The sequence below is a fragment of the Orcinus orca genome, chromosome 17, assembly GCF_937001465.1.
Source record: "Orcinus orca chromosome 17, mOrcOrc1.1, whole genome shotgun sequence".
NCBI lineage: Eukaryota > Metazoa > Chordata > Mammalia > Artiodactyla > Delphinidae > Orcinus > Orcinus orca.
The window spans coordinates 57,116,168-57,142,419 of record NC_064575.1 but is presented as its reverse complement, the minus strand read 5'-3'; the positions used below and the strand labels follow the sequence as shown (position 1 = coordinate 57,142,419).

General features: G+C 33.6%; 1 protein-coding gene across 9 annotated transcripts in view; it reads right to left on the bottom strand.

The window, feature by feature from the left end:
- Nucleotides 1-26,252, bottom strand: part of OXR1 (oxidation resistance 1) — an 874,541-nt gene that overhangs the window by 15,730 nt on the left and 832,559 nt on the right. For 5 of the 9 annotated variants that reach the window (XM_049700414.1, XM_004282931.4, XM_033411249.2 and 2 more), the window contains 3 exons: nt 3,363-3,443; nt 1,298-1,423; nt 363-515 (listed from right to left, as the gene is read on the bottom strand). In XM_049700414.1, coding sequence (XP_049556371.1) covers nt 363-515; nt 1,298-1,423; nt 3,363-3,443 — 360 coding nt within the window. Of the gene's footprint in view, nt 1-362; nt 516-1,297; nt 1,424-3,362; nt 3,444-21,635; nt 22,664-26,252 lie in introns of those variants that run through there. The other 4 variants (XM_004282933.4, XM_004282932.4, XM_004282934.3 and 1 more) reach the window with 3 other exon arrangements.

Here is a 26,252-nt window from a genome sequence, read left to right as displayed (position 1 = left end):
TTCCACTACTTCCTGGAACCTCATTCTTATCTCCCTCAGATAGGAATGAACAATCTAAACACCCCTTTTACTTTTTACAGATTCTAACTATACTGGGCATATTTTGCTTGGCTTTAGAGATACTCACATACTTTAGTATTCTTTTCTACCAGACTGTAATTCCTTTGAAGGCAGGAACTGTTTAATTATTCATGCTCATATCTATACCTCTGTAGGACTCAGCATTGCCTTGCATATCAAAAGCACTCAATAATTACCAGTTAAACTTAATAAAATGTACTAATGAAAATTTTTATCAAAAGAATATGCTAACATTACTGTTACTACCATCTCTTAAAAGGTAAGGTTGTTATTTTTCATACCTGCCCATCACTGTCTTTAATCACCATCAGCACTGGAGTGTCTAAACCTGTCATTGTTCGATAAAGGGTCTTCAGGCTTGTACCATGCTTCCCAGTACCATAAACAAGAGTCCATGGATAGCCAATTGTTCTTGGTGGAAGATGCTTGGTAAGCTTTGAAAAATAAATTGTTAACACATACTCAATAGCTGCTTATTGTTAATCTGTACGATACTAATCCAGTTGGAATTTAATAGTACTTTATAAAATGCAGCCTACAAAAATAACAGTAGAAAATATCATTGTCAAAGATACTGAGATGCTTTTAGAATAACTGTACATTTCTCAGTATGAAATATTAATTGTTCATTAGGAAAAGAAACAGTCATACCAAACAATATACAGATTAGAATAGAGTCAAGAAACATGGATTACTTATTGTTTGCATCCTCTGTATCAAATTAACAAAAATATTTGATGAACTGTTAGCTTGATTATTAATAACCTCTCAAATCCAGAGGCAGACTATCAGAATTAGAAATCAAGCTTCAATATGTTATAACTGTATGGCTTTGAACATTTATGTAACCTCTCTGCACCCACGTTTCTTCACTTACAAAATGTGACAATAAGAGCATCCAACTCCTACAGGGGCTGCAACAACTACATTAGATTGCCCATATAAAGCAAGTAACTGGCACACAATAAGAAATTAAACACTGGCCATTATATTGTCTCACCTAAATTGCTACTGTTATTTATTTTAATGTCTGCTTACCCAAACCTCCTAATATCTTCTATTACAGCTAGCTGTTATATTTTGTTTACTTTCTCTGCATTGAAGACTAAGACTAGGAACAGCAGCCCTGCTTCTTCAGTTTTCAAAACAACTGAAAATAGGGTATTTTATTCTCATGGCACATACTCAGAAAGGCACATATGTGGGTATGTCATACCTTTTCAATTTGATCTGGCAGTAAGAGTTCACTGGGATCACTTAGGTTTGGTCGAAAAGATTCAGATTCCAGGTCTGCTTTCACTGGAGTAACCTGCTTTGAATTTATATCTTCCCTTGTAGTAATCTAAAGAAGTAAACAGCAGCAACATATTAATACAGAACGGCAACCAACCTTCAAAAATTTTAGCCTTTTGAGAGAAATAAAACCTTATACCTTAAAAAAGGTGGCTAAAGCTTTAATTTAGGATTTTAGAATAGGCAAAAGATGCTCCATCTAATAACAATGGCATGTCCAATGCAGAAAAAGTTTTTTTATAAGCAGACATTTTTCTCATCTACTACATGAGGAAGGACAGGTATTGAATGATAAACTCCACATTTCTGGTAAAAAGAGGTAAGCTGCATGGAAACTTTAATTTTTCTGTTCAAGGGCAAAAAATGAGCCAGCTAGCTTGCTTTTTATCTGTGCTATTTAAAATATGTGAGAATATTTTTTCACGGTTAACATAAAATTTGCCAAAAGTAATTAAGAAAACTTCCTGGGTGCCAAAATTTTAATTTAAAAAATAGTACAAAAAAAAAGGATAATGTTTCATTGGTGTGCATGTGTATGTGAATTTATCTGCTTCACTGAAAAGGTTACCATTAGTTTTAGAAATGCCTTTTTAATTTTTACTTTCTAAACATGAAATTTTTTTATCTAGCTGAACCAAACAATACATTTAAAAGTTAACTTTTCCACAAACCTATTTTTAAATTAGAACAATTTGATGCACTAAAAAGTATGTATGCTTTTCTTGATGGAAATGATCTCACTGATATTCTTAAAATGATAAAATGTTGATTAAATCAAAACAAATTCTTATACAATTTATTCTGTTGGTACTTTTTCCTATTAATTTTATTTTCATATGTAAAATGGAATAATATTAGAAAATAAAATATATGAAACAACAGTGATATTCTTAAAGTGACAGAAACGTTGATTAACTTAAATTCCTGTACAATTTATTCTGTTGGCACTTTTTCATATTAATTTTATTTTAATATATAAAATGCAGTAATATTAGAAAATAAAATATATGAAATGAAACTTTTAATTTGGAAAACAGAATTCTATTGCAGCAGATAACTAAAATGCAGCAATTCTCGACGACTGTGATTCCACGCAGGAATGAAATCTTGCTAAATTTTGTTCCTTTAACAGATTTCTTACCAAACCTAAACAACATATATTTTCAACCAATACATGTTCTAGAACTGTATTGTTTTTTGATGAAAACTATATTAATTCTTTCACATCATCATCATGTTTTACCCTTATTTTGATGATGTGAAAGGTTAAAAAATATCCAAGGCAGCATGAGAAGCATTAAAAGAAAAGAAAAAAATTCAGGAGTTCTAGCAAAGCCATGAAAGCATATCTCATTAAGAAGAGGAAAACACACAATAATACACCAAGCTGAAAAATGAGGTCAAATATATAGTTCTTATTCCTGAAAAATCACAAAGATTATTTCACAGAATTTTAAACAATTTATCTAGTTGTAGTGCCTAATCTATACTATTCCAAAGTATTTCTAATACCAACCAGGAAAACCTAAGGAGAAAAACAATTCATCTCATTATGATATTTGATGTAGGGTTGATACAACTGAAATAGCCTTAAAGAAGAGAACCTTGCTATCCGTTAAATTTTAAAACATTTTCCCATAGTACATCTTTCGGATTCCATTTAGTAAAGATTCTACCTCAAACCCAAGACATTCTTCCAATGTAAAATGAAAACTCCTCATCAATCTAAGAAATACAGTACTGAGAACAGTTCTAAAATAACAGAAAATTCCTCTGAACATTTTTCAAATGAAAAGATGCCAGAAAAGAAAGTCCTACAGCTCTTCAAGGCAATACTGTACTCTTTAATACAAAAGGAATTTTCTGATGGCGTATTTTAGTGCTGCAGTCAAAACGAATCCTTCAAAAAAGAGATTTGCCCTGACAAAAGACACTGAAAACAGGGAATATTCAATCTCTGGAGGGGTTTAAACTACTGAAGGGGGCACCTGGAGACGTCTGCAGAGTGTGCGCAGTTCTTCAGTATTTAGAGCATCGATCCTGCGGTGATACTCAGCCACTGACACTACCTGAATATGGAGACAGGAAGACAATAATTCCACTGACAGTTGAGAAAAACAGCCAAAACAAAACAAAAATTGGAGAAATTTAAATGGGAAAGAGAACTGTAATCAGGATTTCTTTCCCCACTCCATGCTGAAAATCCAAGAGATTTATATATTAAACTACGGTGACATACAAATGAATGAATTTAACTTATTAACTACTACATCCAACTAACTACTAGTACACAACTTAAGGTTTATTTATAACTACTAGTACACAACTTAAGTTTCATATAGACAGAATTTGACTGAATAAATAGAATTACAGTCCTTTATAAAAGAAACACTATATAAAACATAACATGCTTTGCTAATATCAAAGATAACATCTAAAATCTAACTGTCTTGCAGTTTACAAAGAAAATGGTAGTTTCAACTCTCCCCTTCAAATCAGTTTTAACTCAAAGGTTACATCCTAATGGCAATGCTGGAAAAATTTCTTCTAGGCAAAGGTAACAAACGTACCCGTGCTATATGATCTGTATCAGAACAGAGAAGTGGGGGAGCAAGAAAAAGATATGAAGTACATTTTAAAACCTAAGACAGTAAGAAAAATAAGCTCCAGAAATAGAAAATTAGATTTTTAAAAGCATATCTAATAGCACTCTCAGGCATGTCCACTTAGTCTTTCTAAATGATCCTAAACTGAAAGTTTTTGCCTTTCCTCTACAGTAATTCTTTGTAGTTGGTACTGTAGCAGTTATTTGTGACTAAAATGTAATGACCTTCCTACATTCTAAATTTCTAAGGGAAATTCTATATCTTCTGTAATTGTCTAGACCAGTCTCTTGCACGGTGCTGAATTTGAAAGCCATGTCTGACAGATAAATATTATTATAAAAAGCCCATGAAAACAGACAAGTTTCCTCAGACTGACACAACAGCTACAGCTTTTTCAGATCATGACATAATTCCCAAAACAGTAAGCATAATATAGTGAACTCTGGTGGTGCTATAAATGTGTGTTGAATTCTCCTGACCTATGACAAATTCCTCTTGTGATCAATCAATTATGTGTAGAGGTTCTGGTCACAAAATGCAGTTAAACCAACTGACCCATAAAAGGTTTAGATTTTTAAACTAACCTAGGTTTTAAAAGGTTCTTGTTCCAGTCAACTAAAACGCATTAGCTACTTCTATGAAGAGCTGTAAAGTTGTTGAAAGCAATGAAAGACATGAGAATAGAAAAAAGGAAAAGAAACTGAACAGATTTTCCATTCTGGCCATTATTATTAGATTGACTTTTGAAAAGCAAGAATGCTTGCAGTATGATAGCTGACTCTCTACTTACAAAGAAACCCAAAGTAGTTATGATTTCAAGCTCTGGGGAATCAGATGGACCTAGGTTTTCCCCCTTCCTTATCTATTTCTCCATAAAACAGTGGAAATAATAATAGTACATACTAAATAGGGTTTTTGTGTAAATAAAATGAAGAAATGAAATGCACATAGAAGATTGAGTATAGTGCCCACCACAGACTAAACAGGGGTTAACACTACTTTTACTTAATTTTCCATCAATCACCGTAAGGACTAAAGGATAATGTTGAAGAGTCTCCATATTTATTTTTGGTTTTTATTTTTGATATTAAAGTATTTCAGTTTTAAGAACTCAACTATTTTATATATTTTGTCTATTTTGAAAGTTTAATTTAAAAATATTAAAGGTTTTTCAATTAAGAACAGAATTTTCAATAAAGATGAAAGAAAAATTAGGTACTAAAAGTAAAAAAAATTAAAATCACAGCTTGCTTTTCTAAGACCAGCAAAAGAAATCTCTACAAAATATTTAATGACCAGTTATACCTTTCTTCCTTCTTCCTATGGCATTCAGTCTAATCGAGAGTTTCCTAGACAAGCATTTTCAAATTATATGACTTAACTGTTCCTCTGCATTCTTTCTATTCCTCTACTCAACACTGATCTTACACTGAAAGCTCTTCCTTTTACCATATAAAACACAGTTCCTGGATGAAAGTAAAATTGAATTTGCTCACAAAACGGATCAGTTATAATCTAATTGTATCAACATCACTTAGAGTAGGAATCATCAGTGAGGGAACCATAAACTGGCATCATAAGTATAAGCTTATAACATCTGGTAGTCATAGTTTCTTTAATGTCACAAATCTACTTTCCTCATTCATTTTTTTTTTTTTTTGAACTGTATTCCTTTCTGGAACTTATAAACTCACCACTTCCTTACCTTTAAATATTTACTCATGCTGTGATGAATGATAATATACAATATTGTCAAAAGAGTAGGTGAACTAATAAAGAAAAAGGATTTGAAATCAAATGACTATGATCTTGGGGTGGCCTCAGCCTGCAGCAGCTTCAAGCAGGATTTCGGTTCCCCGGCCAGAGACTTAAGTCAGGCCTCGGCAGTGAGAGCGCTGAATCCTAGCCACTAGACCACCAGGGACAGTGGCCAGCGACAAGGTCCCTGGCTCGTCAGCTTTGTAGAAATGAATTCCCAGAGATGAAAAGCGGTGAAAAAAGTAAAGCATTTATCAGGAGGAATAAGGGTACATATGAACAGACTCACGTGGGCAGACTCAGAGTCGAGAGTTGTGTGCGCGTAGTAGTTTACCTCACTTGTATGGGACATTTCTTCTGGGTTCCCTTTGGCCAATTATCTTGCTTTGCCTGGTTCTGGGTCTGTAATTGGTTTATCTCAGGGTCCTCCCACGTGTGCATGTGCATCTCTTAGCCGAGATGGAATTCTAGAGAAGAGGCCTATGGGTAGGTTGACATCACTTACTATGGGGTGACGCCCCCTCCCTTTTTGGCCTCTGTGGAGCCTTTCTGCGCATGTGTAGTGGGAAAGGTCTCCTTGACTCTGAGAACGAGAAATACGTGGTCCCTTTATCTTTCATCTGGGCAGGTCTTAGCTTCTCCTTCCTCCTGCTGTTGTATTCATCTTGGAGAATCTGTCCACAGGGGATAAACTCCAGCTGCTCAGCCTGGGGCCCATCTATCTCCTGCCTCAACTAGAGAAATATACTTCCTCCTCTCAAAATAAATGAATAAAGAGATATAGATTCCTAGTATATATGGTGGATCTGGAATTAGTCTCAAATTAATTTTTAACCCCTTGGTAAATCATACTCCATGTACAGAATGTATTACTTTACCCAAAAGATTAAACCTAAGTGGAAAATGGACAGATTGCTACAAAATGTCCTGTATCACACTCCCAATTATTAAAGGTACACAGTTGAGGAAATCAAGACCTTTTGCTTCCTGAGGAGCAAAGCAGTTTGCCTATACTGCTAAATCCCATCTGCAGAAACTAAGTACTATGAACTACCCTCTGCAGAATTAAGTGCTACTCTCTAGTCTCTTCAGTTTTTCACAAAGGACTCTCACAAAGAGAGCATTTATTTTCAACAAATTACAAATGTGAAGGCAGAAATAAACCTACCCATCTCTATTACAAAGAGACTAATAACAACAACAACCAGAACAGAAGCTGAAAATAGAGGAAATGTATAGTTGCTGCAAATCCCATGAATAAGAACATGCTGTCCTAGAAAGAAAAGAGCTTCAGTCTAACATTGGTCTAACAGTCCTCCTTCCAGGATATTCCAGTATTTCCTCCTGAGATTACACCATAAACAAGCCAAAAACCTTTCCCCCAAGTGCCTTGCAGACTAAAAAAGATATCTGTGAATGTGCAATTTTTATTTCTCACTTATGCCTTACTTTTATTCCTTAGTAAAGGAAGATGGGGTAGAAAGAAAAATGTTACTTAACAATGCCATTTATATTTACTTTGGAATCCAAAAATATTTTTAAAAAGGAGGAAATTAAAGTTGAGCTGTTGTAGCTAACAAAAAAGGGCATACAACAGCATCCTGAACTTACATAACATTCTGTTCTATATTTCATAATATATGACAAAGTCTTATCACAAAATAAGACCTGGATTATGTTAAAACTTTACTCCTTTTTGCCTTAAATTAAAACTACTGTTTTCAAAATACACTTCTGTGACTTAAATAAAATATAAAAGGAGCAAATAGAGAATCATAAATTAGGTAACTAGAAAGTAGAATTAAGAGGGAAAAAAAGGATTAAATCCCGAATGAATAAAAAACAGAACACATTACTGAAGTTTTGATTTGAAGAAATCTTTTATATTTAAAATTACATCCTGTTAAGTATATCTGCAGATGACTCACATAGAATTTCATAAGAAGGCAGATATATTCACTGTTCTTTTAGTCAAAAAAAAAAAAACCTGTTAACTATTCAAAACCATTCAATTACAATATGTGTATATTATACTAGCCTCATAGAACAATAAACGTAAGAAGTGACTCTCACAAAAAGGGAATAATCTTGTTTTCCCCACAGCATATCAGGGGAAAAGAACACTCATTACATAATCTTGAGATATATTAATTCACTATTATAGTTGGAGACTTCAAAACTCCTCTATCAGTAATTTGCAAATCTGACAGAAAATCAGTAAGGACATAGCTGAACTGTATTCTCAATTAGTTGGATCTAATTGACATGTATAGAATACTCCATTCAACAACAGCTGAATACATATTCTTCTCAAGCTCACATGGAACATTCACTCAGACAGAACACATTCTGGAACATTAAACATACCTTAACAAATATAAATCATAAAGTATGCTCTCAGACCACAATGAAATTAAACTAGAAATCAGTAACAGAGAAATAGTGCGAAAATCCCAAATTACTTTAGAACAACACACTGCTAATTAACACATAATCATTAAAGTCTTGGGAGAAATTTAAAATATTCTGAACTAAATAAAAATATAACTTACCAAAATTTTGGGATACAGTGAAAGCAGGAATTAAGAGGAAAGTTTATAGCACTGAATGCACATGTAAGAAAAGAGAAAGATCTAAAATCAATAATCTCAGCTTCCATTTTAGGAAACTAGAAAAAGAAGAGTTAATTAAGTCTGAAGTCGAAGAAAAGAAATAATAGAAAAAAATCAGAGTAGAAATCAGTGAAACAGAAAGCAGAAAATCAATAGAGAAAACTCAACAAAACCAAAAACCAGTTCTTTGGAAAGATCAATAAAATTGATAAACCTCTAGCCAGGCTAACTAAAATAAGAAAAAGAACACACAAATAAATTATATCATAAATGAAGACAGGCCATCATTTTTGATAATAAAGGAAAATAAAGGAATATTATAAACAACTCTATACCTACAAATTTGGAAACCTAGATGAAATGGACCAATTCCTTGAAAGACACAAACCACTAAACTCACACAGAAGAAACAAATCATCTGAACAGCCCTATATCTACTAAATAAATTGAATTAGTAATTAATAGCCTTGCAAAACAGAAAGTACCAGGCCCAGTTCTAGCCAAGTAAAATGAATTAGCTACCAGTAAACATCAAGGTAACTCTATGAAAAGCTATGCAAAATTGCTGAGCACTATGACAGACATGATCATAGAAAAAAGGAAAAACTGAACAGATTTTCATTCTGGCCAATATAATTATATTGACTTTTGCAAAGCAAAAATGCATACACCACGGCAGCTGATTTTGTACTTACAAAGAAACCCAAAGTGGTATGATCTCTAGCTCTGGAGCATCTTCAGTGAATCCAGATAGATTCACTAGTGAATTCAATTAAACATTTAAGGAAGAAATTATACTAAATCTCTACAATCTCTTCGAGAAAAACAGAAGCAGAGAAAATACTTCCCAATTCATTCTATGAGGCCAGCACTACCCTAATAAAAAATAAACAAAGATATTGTAAGAAAGACAAACTACAGACCAATATCTCTCATGAACATACATGCAAAAAAACCTCAACAAAATATTACCAAATTGAATCCAACAATGTATAAAAAAGATATCTATACAGTGACCAAGTGGGATTTAATTCCAGGTATGCAAGGGATATGCAAGGGATTTCAACATTTGAAAATCAACTGATATAATCCATTACACATAAATAGATGCAGAAAAAGCATTAGTCAAAATCTAACATTCATTATAAAAACTCCCGGCAACCTAGAAATAGAGGGTAACTCCTGCAACTTGATAAAGAACATCTAACGAAAAAATCCTACAACATCATACATAATGGTGAAAAACGAAATACTTTCCCACTCCTGTTCAACATTGTACTGGAAGACCTAGCTAATGCAGTAAAACAAGAAAAGGAAATAAAAGGTATACAGATTGGAAAGGATGGAATAAAACTCTTAGCAGATGACATAATTGTTTATTAAGAAAATTCTAAAGAATCATCCAAAAACTACTGGAGTTAATAAGCAATCATAGTAGGCTTGCAGGATGTAAGGTTATATACAAAAGTCAACTGCTTTTCTATATATCAGCAATGAGTAACTGGAATCTGAAATGTAAAACCATACTATTTATATTAGTACAGAAAAAAATGAAATACATGAAGTACAAAATTTTGAAGAAAGAAATCAAAGAAGATTTAAATAAATGAAGAGATATTCCATGTTCCTATATATGGATAGGAGGACAATACTGTCAAGATCAGTTTTTCCCAACTTGGTCTATAGACTCAACATGATTCCAATAAAAATCCCACCAAGTTACTTTGTGGATATAGGCAAACTGATTATTTAAAGTTTATGTAGAAAGATCCCAATGCCAACACAGTAATGAAGGAAAAGAACAAAACTGAATGACTGACACTATTCAACTTCAAGACTTGCTATAAAGTAATCAAGATTGTGATACTGGCAAAAGAACAAACACATCAGTGGAATGGAAGAGAGCACCTACACATAGACTCACACAAGTACAGTCAATTGATTTTTGACAAAGCAGCAAAGATAATGCAATGAAGAATGGATGGTCTTCTACCAAATAGTGGTGGAACAACTGGACAACCACACACAAAAAAGTTAATCTAGACAAAGTCCTTATACTTTTCACAAAAATTAACTCAAAATGGATCATCAACCTAAATGTAAAATGCAAAAGTATAAAACAACTAGAAGATAATACAGAAAAAAATCTAGGTGAACATGGGTTTGAAGATGCATTTTTAGATAGAACACCAAAAGCATGATCCATAAAAAAAACTAGTAAGTTGGATTTCATTATAATTAAAAACGTCTGCTCTGTAACAGACACTGTCAAGAGAATAAAAAAATAATCCACAGACTGGGAGAAAATCTTTGCAAAATACATTGCTGATAAATATGTTATCCAAAATATACAAAGCACTCTTAAAAAACAACAAGAGAACAAACAAAACATGAACTAAAGATCTGGACATGTAAGAATATGAAAAGATGCTCTATGCCATATGTCATCAGAAAAATGCAAATTAAAATAACAATGGGATACCACTACGCACCTATTTAGAATGAAAGCACTGACAATATTAAATGCTGGTGAGGATGCAGAGCAGCAGGAACTCTCATTCATTGCTGGTAGAGCACAAAATGGTACAGTCACTTTGGAAAACAGTTTGGCAGTTTCTGTTACAAAACTAAACATACTCTTATTATACAATCTAGCAGTCACACTCCTTGGTATTTACCTAAATGAGCTGAAAACTTAGGTCCACATAAAATCTGCACATGAATGTTTATAACAACCTTTTATTTAGTATTAGTGTCAAAACTTGGAAGTAACCAAAATGTCCTTCTATAGGTGAATAGACAAACTGTGGTACACTGAGAAAATGGAATATTAAATGTCAGCACTAAAAAGAAATGAGCTATCAAGCCATGAAAAGACAGGGAGGAAACTTAAATGCATTTTACTAACTGAAAGAAGCCAATATGAAAAAGCTACATATGATACGATTCCAACTAGATGATACTCTGGAAAAGGCAAAACTATAGAAAGATTAAAAACATCAGTGGTTCTCAGGTGGAGGGAAGGAGGGATGAACAGATGGAGCACAGGGCATTTTGAAGGCAGTGAGACTACACTGTATCATCCTGTAATGGCAGATACATGTCATTCCATAGAACGTGTAACACAAAGAATGAACCCTAATGTAAACTACAGACTTTGGGTGATAATAATATGTATTAGCTCATAAATTATAACATGTACCACATTAATACAAGATGTAAATAACAGGGGTACTGTGTTTGGAGAGAAAGGGGTATATGGGAGCTCTCTGTACTTCCCATTCAATTTTTCTGTAAATCTAAAATCTCTAAAAAATAGAATCTATTAATTAAAGAAAAACAGGGAAAAAAACCAGGCAAACACAAAATTCAGGGAGGTAGTTACCAATTTGGAGTTGACATGAGGTGAGATAGAGAAAGAACACATAGGATGATGCACTTTCACTGGTAACGTTTTAGTTCTTAAGTTGGGTAGTGAATGAGTGAGTGTGATCGCAAATATTCATTTTATCATTATGTCTCACAACTTACATATGTAATAAATATGCTTTTCAACTACTAAGTCAAATAAATAAAGAAAAAATATTCTACACTGAATATATGTGTATATGTCCTTTTTTCAATTATGTTGTGACATAATTAGTAAGATGTTTTATACAATAAGCATAAACACTAGTTAAAAAACTTCCCATGAATATGTACTATAGGTAGGCAACATAGTATAGTAGGTTTAGCTGTAGAACTCTGTCTTAATTCTGATTCTGTTTAATAGTCGTTCCTACATATGCCTGAGGGATTGCTTCCAGAAACCTTCACAGAAACCAAAACCCATGGATGCTCAGGTCCCTCATAGAAAACAGCACAGTATTTGCATATAATCTATGCATATCCTCTCCTTAAATCATCTATATATTACTTATAATACCTAATACAATGTAAATGCTATGTAAATAGTTGTCAGCATTGTGGCAACTTCAAGTTTTGCTTTTTGGAACTTCCTGGGATTGTTTTTCCAAATATTGTTAATCTGTGGTTGGTTGAATCTGCGAACGCAGAACCATCGAATGCAGAACTGGTAGATAAGGAAGTCTGATTATTTTAGTTTTGTGAACTTGAGCAACCGTACTTAATCTCTCAATTTCTGGTCTTTCAAATGGAAATAATAATCATATCTTAGGCACTTTATGAGGAATAAATAATAGTATGTGTAAGATATATATAAAGTAGAAAATGATACAGCAAATGTACAAAATAAATGTTAATCTCCTTCTCCTAGTTATAGTCTGAAGATTTTGAGAGCACGTATAGCAAAGAATTTAAGGGCACAGCTTACAGCCAGAATAGAATGCCTGGATTCAAACCACAGCTCTGACCTTTATTGGTCAGAGTATGGCTGTTATATGCCTCTGTTTTGTAAAATGAAGGTGAAAGCAGCAATATTTCACAGGTTGAGGATTAAGTAAAAAACTCATGGTAAGTGTATAGTGTTAGTATAAGTAATTATTAATATTTTAATCAGTATTATAATCATTAGCTGAGGTCCCTGGAAAGAGTTTTACATTTAAATTTGTTCTTAAAATTCTACCTGTGAGCTAATTTCTATACAGATGTAAGTAATTCATCATGTCATGTGTTTTCAAATATAAAGACCTAAAATACAAAAAAAAATTCATCTTGTCATATATTAGGGCCTAAAAACAACAAAAAAAGGAAAAGATGAGAAAATTCAGTGAAGTACTGATAGAAAAAAATGATGTTATTTAATATTTTGTGACTTTAATCTGATTAAACTTATACCCTTATAAAATGAGCTTATAACCTTCACATGAATTACAATTTACTGACAGACACTAAAAAGGCAGGATATAGTATATGGGTATATCAAATATATAAACAGCTTCAAGTAAATGATTAGAGATTAAAGTTTAGGTTATTTATCAGAATAAACTCTAAAACAGCCTTTAAAAATAAAGAAAACATAGTAGGATGGCTGAGCAGAAAGACCCTGAGTACATGAGCACACCAAAATTACAATTATTTACAGAACAACTATCAGTGAAACAGACCAGAACCTATCAGAAAAGATCTTTTACAACTATAGATATAATGAAGATGGGCAGCAGGGGTGGAGTCATGGTACAGTCAAGACCATACCCCTGGTAGGTGAACCAGAAACAGAAGAATAATTATTGCAGAAGTTCTCCCCAAGGAGTCTGAGCCCCACATCAGGCTCCCAAACCCAAGGGTCCTGTGCTGGAAAGACAAGCCCCCAGAATATTTGACTTTGAAGGCAAGTGGGGCTTCCTTTTGGAAGACCCAGAGGGTTGTAGGAAATAGAGACTTCACTCTTAAGAGGGCGTACACACTCTGGGACTGGGGACAGAAGCAGTAATTTGAAAGGAGCCTCAGTTAGACCTGCCTGTTGATCTTGGAGAGTCTCCTGGAGAGGCAGGAGGCAAAAGGAGCTTACCTTGGGGACACATACACTGGCAGAAGCCATCTTTGGGAGCTTGTTCTACCATGGGGACATTAATGCTGGCAAGTACCATTTGGAATCTTCCCATTACCTTATTAGCACCTGAACCCAGCCCTGCCCACCAACCTACAGGCACCAGTACCAGGTGCCTCAGGCCAAGCAACTAACTGAGCAGGGACACAGTGCCACCCAACAGCAGACAGGCTGCCTTAAGAACCCCTGAGCCCACAGCCTCCCCTGTACATTGCCCAGCCTACCAGAGGGCCCACCAACCAGTACACAGGCACTAGACCTGGGACCAAGGGAATGATCATGATATGATCAAAGAACTCAGGAGAAAAACAGATTAACAGAGGGAGAAATCTTAAGTGTTTAACAAAGAGTTAGAAAATATAAAAGAGCAACCAAACAGAGGTGAAGAATCCAGAAAGTAAAATGAAAAATACACTAGAAGGAATCGACATTCGACTAAATGATACAGAGGGATGGAAAAGTGAGCTGGAAGACAGGGTAGTGGAAATCACAGAAGTGGAACAGAAAAAAAGAGAAAGGATAAAAAGAAATGAGGACACTAAGTGACCTCTAGGACAACATCAAGTGTGCTAACGTTCACATTCTAGGAGTCACAGAAGAAGAGAGAAAGGGGCAGAGAAAATACCTGAAGACATAATCACTGAAGACTTCCCTAACCTAGGAAAGGAAACAGACATCCAGGTCTAGGACACACAGAGTTCCAAACATGATCAACCCAAAGAGGACCACAGCAAGACATACTGTAATTAAAATGGCAAAAATTTTAAATAAAGAGAATATTAAAGGCAGCAAGGTAAAAGCAACAACTTATATACAAGGAACTCCCATAAGACTATGAGCTGAATTTTTAGTAGAAACACTGCAGGATAGAAGGAAGTAGCACAATATATTTTAAATGATGAAAGGGAAAAACCTACAACTGAGAATACTTTACCTGGCAAGGCTCTCAATCAGATTTGATGGAGACATTAGAAGTTTTACAGACAAACAAAACGTAAAAGTGTTCACCAAATCAGCTTTACAAGAAATGTTAAACGGGCTTCTCTAAGTGAAAAAGAAAAGGCCACAACTGGAAACATGAAAATTACTAAACAAAAAAGCTCATGGGTAAAGGCAAATAGGTTGTAAATCAACTGCATAAAAGCTAGTAGGAAGGTTAAAAGACAAAAGTAGTAAAACCATCTACATCCATGATAAACACTTAAGGGATACTCAAAAGAAAAAAGTGTTAAATATGTCAAAAACAGTAAACGTGAAGAGAGAAGAGTAAAAATGCAGGGTTGTTGCAATGCATTTGAAATTAAGAGAACAGCAATTTAAAATAATCACATACATATATAGATTGCTTGCTCGCTGTGTGTGTGTGTGTGTGTGTGTGTGTGTGTGTGTATAAAAACCTCATGGTAACCACAAACCAAAAATCTATAACAGATACACACACAAAAATGAGAAGGGCATCTGCATGTAACACTAAAGATAGTTATCAAATCACAAGGGAAGAGAACAAAAGAAAGGAACAAAAAAGAACTGCAAAAACAATTAACAAAATGGCAATAAGTACATACAGATCAATAATTACTTTAAATGTAAATGGACTAAATGCTCCAATCGAAAGTCATGGAGTGGTTGAATGCATACAAAAACAAGACCTGTATATATGCTGTCTTAAGAAGTCAGACACACACAGACTGAAAATGAGGAGATAGAAAAACATATGCCATGCAAAAGGAAATCAAAAGAAAGTCAGGGTAGCACTACTTCTATCAGACAAAATACTTTAAAACAAGGCTGTTACAAGACACAAAGAAGGGCCTTACATAATGATAAAGGGATCAATCCAGGAAGAAGATATAGCAACTGTAAATATATGTGCACCCAACATAGGACCACCTAACACAGAAAATATTAACATAAATAAAGAAAGAAACTGACAGTAACACAATAATAGCAGAGGCCATTAACACCCCACTTACATCATCCCAACAGAATATCAATAAGGAAACACTGGCCTTAAATGACACATCAGACCAGATGAAGTTAATAGATATATATGGAATACTGCATCCAAAAGCAGCAGAGTATACATTCTTTTCAAGTGCAAATGAAACATTTTCCAAGATACATCACATGCTAGGCCACAAAACAAGCCTCAGTAAATTTAAGAAAATTGAAATCATATCACGCATCTAATCTGACCAGAGTGATATGAGACTAGAAATCGACTACAAGAAAAAAAGCTGCAAAAAAAATACAAATATATGGAGGCTAAACAATATCCTACTAAACAAACAATGGATCACTGAAGAAATCAAAAAATACCTGGAGACAGATGAATATGAAACACAATGATCCAAAATCAAAAGGATGCAAAAGCAGTTAAAAGAGGGAAGTATATAGCGATACAAGCTTACCTCAGGAAACAAGAAAAATCTCCAATAAACAACCTAACCTTACACCTAAAAGAACTAGAAAAAGAATAAACAAAACACAAAGTTAGTAGAAGGAAAGAAATCATAAAGATAGAAGCAGAAATAAATGAAATGGAGACTAAAAAAAAAAATAGAAAAGATTAGTGAAACTAAGAGATGGTTCTTTGAAAAGATAAACAAAACTGATGAACCTTTAGCCTGACTCATCAAGAAAAAAAGAGAGAAGTCCCAATTCAATAAAATCAGAAATGAAAAAGGAAGAGAAATCATAACAGATTACTGTGGACAGCTATATGACAATAAAATGGACAACCTAGAAGAAATGGACAAATTCCTACAAATGTACAATCTCCCAAGCATAAACCGGGAAGAAAGAGAAAATGTGAACAGACCAAATACCAGTAATGAAACTGAGTTAGTAATAAAAGTTCCCATCAAACAAAAGTCTAGGACCAGACGGCTTAATAGGTGAATTGTGCCAAACATTTAGCAAAGAGTTAACACCCATCCTTCTCAAAGTATTCCAAAACACTGCAGAGAAAAGAACACTTCTGAATTCATTCTATGAGGCCAGCATTACCCTGATACTGAAACCAAAGATATCACACACACACAAAATTACAGGCCAATATCAATGATAAACATAGGTACAAAAATCCTCAACAAAATATTAGAAAACCGAACCCAACAAAACATTAAAAGGATCATACACCATGAGTAAGTGGGATTTATCCCAGGGATGAAAGGATGGCTCAATATCTGTAAATCAATCAGTGTGATATACCACATTAACAAATTGAAGAATAAAAACCATATGACCATTTTGATAGATGCAGAAAAAGCTTTTGACAAAATTCAACATCCATTTATGATAAAAACATTCCAGACAGTGGGTATAGAGGGAACATACCTCAACATAATAAAGGCCATGTACGAGAAGCTCACAGCTAATATTATACTCAATGGTGAAAAGCTGAAAGCACTTCCTCTAAGATAAGGAATAAGACAAGGATGCCCAATCTTGCCACTTTTATTGAACACAGTACTGGAAATCTTAACTATAGCAATTAAACAAGGGGAAAAACAAAGAGATACACATTGGAAAGGAAGAAGTAAAACTGTCACTATTTGCAGAGGGTATGATACTATACATAGAAAATCCTTAAGATGCCACCAAAAGACTACTATAGATCATCAATGAATTTGGTAAAGTTGCAGGATACTAAATTAATATACAGCAATCTATTTCATTTCTATACACCAACAACAAGCTAACAGAAAGAGAAATTAAGGAAACAATCTCATTTACCATCACATCAAAAATAATAAAATACTTAGGAATAATCTTACCTAAGGAGGTAATGGTCCTATACTTGAAAAACTGTAGTGCACTGATGAAAGAAATTGAAGATGACACAAACAGATGGAAAGATACACTGTGTTCATGGATTGAAAGAATTAATATTGTTAAAATGACTATACTACCCAAGGCAATCTACAGATTCAATGCAATTCCTATCAAAATTCCAATGGCATTTTTCAGAGAACTAGAACAAATATTTTAAAAATTTGTATGGAAACACCAAAGACCCCAAATAGCCAAAACAATCTTGAGAAAGAAGAATAAAGTTGGCGGTGTCACACTCCCTGACTTCAGATTATACTAAAAAGCTATAGTAATCAATACAGTATGGTAGGGGCACAAAAACAGACACATAGATCAATGGAACAGAACAGAGAACACAAATATTAACCCACATATGGCCAATTTATCTATGACTAACAAGGCAAGAATGTACAGTGGGGAATAGACAGTCTCTTCAATAAATGGTACTGGGAAAACTAGATATCTGCATGTAAAAGAATGAAATTAGAATATTTTCTCACACCATATACAAAAATAAACTCAAAATGGATTAAAGAACTAAATGTAAGACCAGAAACCATAAAATTACTAGAAGAAAACTACTAGGCAGAACACTATTTGACATGAATCTTAGAATTATTTTTTTGGATCCATCTCCTCAGGCAAAGGAAACAAAAGCAAAAATAAACACACAGGACCTAACTAAATTTAAAGCTTTGGCACAGCAGAGGAAACCATTGACAAAACGAAGACAGCCTACTGAATGGGAGAAAACACTTGCAAATAATATGACTGATAAGTGGTTAATACCCAAAATACATGAACAGCTCATATAGCTCAGTATCAAAAAACCCAATTAAAATATGGACAGAAGTCCAGAATAGACATTTTTCCACAGAAGACCTAGAGATGGCCAACAGGCACATGAGAAGATGCTCAACATTGCTAATCATCAGGGAAATGCAAGTCAAAACCACAATGAGATATCACCTCACACCTGTCAAAATGGGTATCGTCAAAAAGAACACAAATTAACAAATGCTGGCAAGGATGTGGAGAAAAGGGAACCCTGGCACACTTTTGGTGGGAATATAAATTGGTGCAGCCATTGTGGAAAACAAAATGGAGGTTCCTCAGAGAACTAAAAAGAGAACTGCAATTCTATTCCTGGGTATATACCCAAAGAAAACAAAAACACTTAGAAAAGATATATGCACTCCAATTTTCCTAACAGCATTATTTACAATTATTTACAATTTAGCCAAGATATGGAAGTCACCTAAGTGTCCATCAACAGATGAATGCCTAAAACTGTGGTGTATATACATATAAAACAGACTACTACTCAGTAGTAGTAAAAACAAAATTTTTTTTAAAAAAACAAAAACAAAAACAAAAACAACATAAAAAACAAAACCAAATTTTGCCATTTGCAACAACATGGATGAACCTAGAGGGTATTATGCTTAGTGAAATAAGTTAGAGACAAACGAATACTGTATGTTATCACTTATAGGTGGAATCTAAAAAGTACACTAGTGAATATAATAAAAAAGAAACAGACTCACAGATATAGAGAACAAACTAATGGTTATCAGTGGAAAGAGGTGATACAGGGGTAGGGGTTTAGGATGCAGAAACTACTATGTATAAAATAAATAGGCTACAAGTATATATTGTACAGCACAGGGAACATAGCCGGTATTTTATAATAATTATCAATGGATTATAATCTACAAAAATTTTGAATCACTATGTTGTACACCTGAAAATAATATAATACTGTAAATCAACTATACCTCAATAAAAAACATAAGGAAAAGATAATGTTAAGCATGTTTCATCAACATGGTTCTCACCCAAGCTAACTGGCAAAGGTTTAACTTTATTCCATATATTTTGGAGCATATTCTAACTATTAGTCCTATTATCTTTGAGACTTTAATTCATTTACAAAATGCAAATAATCTATCTCTGATTAACACACAGTTACTGAGCATTTAGAAAACTGTCCTAGTTTACATAAATATATGGCCATATCAATACTAGCTATAAGACTATTTATTACTTAAGTAATACCATTCTACTAATCAGTTGAGTAAAGTTATGAAGAACTGTAAGAAGTTACAAAATACGAAGTCCAAAAATGAGAAATTTTATTTGTTCTAAAATATTTGTTATACTCCTAGAAAAATTATTTTTTATTTTCAGTTTTAAAGTGGAAGAGCTCCCTCTCTGGCAGAATCTTAGAGGAAATTTCAATCTACAAAACAAGTAAAAGAACTGCTATCATTTTAATTTGTATTTCCTTAAGCCTTTCTCCTACCCTACAGCTTCTAGGATTTCTACTCCAAAGCAAGGAAAACAGCTAGAAAACTGGGACTTGCGCTTGTCTACACACCAAGACACATCATAACGTATTGTACCATTTTATAAAACTCTCAAAGACATCCTGGCGAGGTAATGAATATGCTAGGGTCTAGCTGTCTCTGTGCTCCATGACAACTTAGTTCAGTAAAACACTCGATATGAATTTTCACCTTTAAAATGGGAAGTAATACTACTGACTTTGCAAGGTTATTGTGAAGGTTAAGTGAAACAACATATATAAACTCTATGTGCAGAGCTGAGGACCAGTGAGAAGCACACTCTCATATCTGAAAAAATAACATAACAGCTTCCTATGAGGTTAAAAAGGAATTGGTGACTGTAAGTGTGTGATGTACATTATAATGACCTATCAAGTTGGTCTCTCTCTCTCTCTCTCTCTCTCTATATATATATATATAAAGTTGGTCTATATATATATATAAATATATATATATATATTTTGAACTATAAAGTTCAAAATATCCACATTTTGCCTGTATTTGTAATAAATTAAACTATATTACAGTATTAGCAAACTAATGATAAATGTTAATTCAAACTGCAAATCAAAAAAATACATGCATAGCATCACTGTTCTTGGTTTAAAAAAAAAAAAAGCTATGTTAATTGGCTAATCTGATAACCTGATCAGAATTTTAACAAATCCAATCATTTCAGATGCCTAAACCACTCTGTGCTGATGTTTCATAAACAAAAACTTGAAATCATTCAACTTAAAAATAAAAAGACATAAAAAAGTACTCTCCAGCCAAATTACACCACCACCAATGGAAATCATTTTGATATTTTTACATGTTTAACATTTAAGGGTGGCAAGCTGCTTTGGGGGCATCTTCCAAAGTCACTCCCGGTTCTAAGTATATGTCTAGTCTCATTTAAATCATCTATAATCTCAGTAAAAATAAAATTAATATTCATAAGGCAAGATATAATCTTAAATTACCAAAGAAAAAACAACTGGCAATACACTTTCTAACAAATAATGCATACATACTTATACTGAAAAATATCTAGGATTCTTAAAATTAGTAAGGTTGAGTTAGATATTTCTTAATTAGAGTATCATTTATCATCATAGAGTATCATTATCATTCTGTATTAGGCAACAATGCTTGAAACTTTTTGGATAGCTTGGGAAAGACTTTTCTTGGATTGCTAAAATAATAGTCTTAAAACACAAAATTATAAATGTATTTAGTCTGGGATCCAGTCAATAAAAATTAAAGTTAATTCACTAAGATAGTTCTACTAAATTTATTTTTAAGCAAAACAAAAATTCCAAATATTTTCCTACAAAGTTAAATTAAAAATTAAGGCAGTAATAAAGGTTTGATAACTTCCTGTTGATGTAGAACACGAAAACCAAAAAACACTTCCACAAACCAAAATTACAGTCCCTTATTCATTTCCTTTTTGAAGATATTTATGATTAGCAGAAATAGCTTAAATTAAGGTATGCTTTTATAATCATACAATTTTGTATTCTACAAATATTCTCTATACTTAAACTTTTAAATTATACAATTTTTCAGAATGTCACCATACAAAGACTAATAAATATAGAAACTGAAATCATCGACTAAGATTTACCAGAGTATATTTTTGATTAATTGGTTGATGCCTTCTCCCCTTTTTCCCATACCAGAGACGAGACATTTCCTTTCCAGGGCAAATTAAGTTACATCAAATCTCCTAAGAACTGTTTTAGAAAGCATTCTTCCTCTGTCAAAAATACATTTCTAGCACAAGAGCCCTACTACAGTGACAAAACAGTTTGCTGGAGACAAAGATTTGATTGACAAGACAGAGAGCTAATCACTAAGTAGTATCCATTGCAAAGATAGTCCTGAGTGGAGACTGTAAAGCTGGGGAGGGAAGAGAGGATTTCCCATGTTTAAGTTTGGTTGCACTGTACCCAAATGTGCAGAGAAAGGATTCAAAAGCTTAAAGATACAGAGCATGTATTTCCAAATACCAGTACACTAAGAAATATACTAAAAATAACCCAGTCATAAAAAAGTAATCAGTACAGTTTCCAGAGTCCCTCCCAAAGTACACAAATGATTTCAATTAACATTTTACTATTTGCTCATACAGTCATAAAATTCTGTTCCTTATTTACATCTAAGAGTCCTATAAAATTTCATCTTACATGTATTTTTTAAGCAGTAAAACATCCTTTGAGGACCCTTCAATCCTCAAACTTTTAGAATGACTATGTAAAAATGAAGCCAATCTACTACAAATAAAGCCTATACAGATATTCAGTGTGATCTGAAAATTCCTTTTAGTATTAACACAGTCCATTTTTAAACTGCATTTTCTAACATCTAGTTTCTTGAAAAAGTACTTATATTTACTATGCCTATGTATACTTCACTAACCAGGGGTATCCTGAATATAAGTGAATTTTTAAGATTAAATATTATTATGACTATAAACTATAATCACCTAGATTACCTCAATTTTAACTAGAATATCAATGCCATATGATACACTGAATATTTCTTCCATTTTAAGCTAAGACTGCTCCTCCCCCTTTACCTTGTTGTGTGTACACACAAAGCTGTGCACACAATGCCACCCTTCACACACACACAGCTACCTTTCTAGTATACACAACGCTGCACCATACCCACACCCCCCCATCTCCTTCCTGCACATTCCAGCATGTGCATGCACAAGACACAGCACACCCCCTGATGAATACCCACCCTGCCGTGCCACTCATACCAGTCACCCCCCTAACTCCCCCACCAGCTCCACCACACTTACCCTAAGATCTCTCTCCCACAGTCCCTTGTAGGTACACTATACCCATCTCCACACCAGCTTTAGTTCAATTATATACATAGTGAACTGTGGTCGCCAACCCCCATCCCTGCGCTCCCTCTGCACACACCAACAGCATTAGATAATTTGGTGGTAGTGGGGTGCTCTTTTGAAAACCTATCATTACTTCCAGCCGAATTTTCTAGAATTAGAAATATATGCATACCAAAATGTGGTTTAAATGAGATTTTTAAAAATATACACACATGCACCATGCAAAGGATAGCCTATTTCATTGGTTGTCTTACTCAGCATACATCTCCACACCTTCTTCCTAATACAGTTTTGATTTTGCTAAGGTATCTTTTCAGCCATGTGTTTCTGAGAAGGCTGGCTCCATGCCTAGACAGGATGGGTTCTTAAAGATCTAAACCAGTGGGTCTCAAATTTTAGCCTACACCAGAATCACTTGGAACGTTTGTTAAAACAGAATACTGGGCTCCAAAACCAGTTTCTGATAAGCCGACTGCAATGGTGCCTGAGAATGTGTATTTTTTAATTTTTTTTTTTTTTGGCTGCGCTGCGGCTTGTGGTATTTTAGTTCCCTGAGCAGGGATCGAACCTGGGCCCTGAGCAGAGAGTCCCAACCACTGGACCATCAGGGAATTCCCTGTACTTTTTAAACAAATTCAGAGATACTATTGCTGCTGGTTGTGGCCTAGGGACCACACTTTGAAAAACAACTAAACTACAATGAGATATCACTTCACACTGGTCAGAATGGCTATTATCAAAAAGACAAGATATAACAAGCATTGGCGAGAAAAAGGAGAAAAGGGAAACCCTTATGCACTGTTGGTGGGATTGTAAATAGGTGTAGCTACCATGGAAAACAGTATATTTTTTGAGGTTCCCCCCAAAATTAAAAATAGAACTACCATATGATCTAGCAATTCCACTCCTGGGTATTTATCTGAAGAATGAAAACATAAATTTTAAAAGATACATGCACTGCCATGTTCACTGCAGCATTATTTACAATAGCCAAGATATGGGAACAACTTAAGTGTCCATCAATGGATGAATGGATGAAGAAAATGTGGTATAGATACACAGTGGAATACTACGTAGGCAAAAAAAACCAAAAAACAAAAACAGGAAAAGACTGAAATCTTGCCATCTGAGACAACATGGATGGACCCTGAGTTCATTAGCTAAGTGAAATAAGTCAGACAGAGAAAGACAAATATCATATGACCTCATTTATATGTGGAATTTAAAACAACAACAAAAAATGAAGCTCATAGAGAAAGGAAACAGATTGGTGGTTGCCAGGGGGGTGGGGGGTGGCATTGGGGAGGGCAAAATAAGTGAAGGGGGGCTCAAAGGTACAAACCTCCAATTATAAAATAAGTCATGAGGATATAATATATAGCATGGTGAATATAATTAATAATACTGCATTATATATTTGAAAGTTGCTAAGAGAATAAATAGATCTTAAAAGTCTTTATCACAAAAAAGATTAACTAGACTTACTGTGGTGATCATTTCACAGTATATATAAATATCAAATCATAATGCTGTACACCTGAAACTAATATGTTATATGTTATTTATACCTCAATTGAAAAAGAAAAATCAACTGATCTAAGCTATTTTAAGTGTGATTTTCTGTTTCTTGAAGCCAAATGCTTCCATTTAATAAATACAATACCTACCTAGCAGACATAAAATGAGCTCAGTAAATCTCCTTCTTGCCCTTTCTTTTTTCATAATACTCAGAAAACATAATGCTAGGTCATTTAAATTTGTCTAGACACCCCAGGGCTTGAAGCAGATGTCAATTTAGCATTAAAAATGTAAAATGACAGGCTATAAAATGAAGCATTTTTAAAAACATAACCAGCTTAAGGTTGAACATAATCTGTTCTCATAATTCACATATTCAACTTAATTTTTTTCCTTTACTTTATCAGGGCTGAAATTACTGAATTACCTTATATCTGATATCCTCTAAGTTGGGAGTGGTCTACTAGAAGCAATAATACATTATCTACCTACTCAATATTTAAAGTAATATTTTAATTTTTAAAATCATAAAATAGTCTGTCATTCATTCATCCCTTCTCACAATATCAATTAGACATTTTGTGCTTTAATAGAAATTTTATAGTCTATAGCTTTTGGCTAGTAACTGAGATAGATTATTAATAGGGAAAGCAAAGCATTGGTTCAATACCTTCCTGAGGTAGTTAACATCAGTAATAGTCAAAACAGACCATAATGACTCCTGGGTGCTAAATGCTAATATGAAAAAACATAATAGCCTAGAACTAGAGACCTACTCTACAGCACAGTGCCTATAATAATACTGTACTATATACTTGAAAATTTGCTAAGAAGGTAAATCTTATGTTAAGTGTTCTTATTACAAAATAATAACTATAAAGAGGTGAGAAGAAACTTCTGGAGACGAATGTTTACGGCATAGATTGTGGTGATGGTTGCATGGATATACACTTGTCTCCAAACTCATCAAGTTGTATATATTAAATATGCACAGCTTTTTGTATATCAATCATACCTCAATAAAGAGGTTTAAAAAATACTCAATATAGAAATATTATATAAGACAATTTGTATTAACTCATAAATTCTAATTGTTTTTAATGCTTTTGATTTATGAATTTTTCATATTTACTAAATTTCTTTGGCATTATGATTTGTAATCCTATGTGATTAGATCAATGTAAAAAAAAGTATATTCTTCTTTAATTGCTTTTATCTGAGAAATGTGACCTCTACTTAGTGACTCAGAGATAGAGACTACTTTCATTTTGAACAAAATCAATTCTGTATGGATTTTTCAGGCTAGGCTAAGAGATCAGGAATTTTGTTTTATATATTGACTCAATTTTAATTTTGGCATTACTTGTGCTTTAATTTAAAAAACAAATCGAAACAAAAAAACAACCCATGTGTTTAAGAAAATGAACACCAGAATACTCATTGTCTGGCACCTTAAGAAGTAAAACATTAATCAAACAATTGAAGCCTCCTGATACTGGTGCTTCTTAGAAGTTGCAGCAATACCAAACTGTTAGTCTTCTCTGAGAAACCTAATAAACAACCACAGCAATAACTCTAATTAATTAGTGACAACTAAGAAAACAGAACTGATTCCACATGATGATTACCACATCCTAGTGGAAAGCCAAATCAATAAGGATATAATATGATAAATTTTACAGCCTAAATTGCTAAGATTAGGTTAAATATATTACATTTATATAATTAAAATGGAGAACATTAAAAATTAATGTCAAAATGGGAAGATCCTATAAATGAGTTACAAAATTATCTACGCCAGAAAGCAGATTCTAAAATACTTGGAGTAACTACAAAACCTTTGTACAGGTTTATTTAATAAGC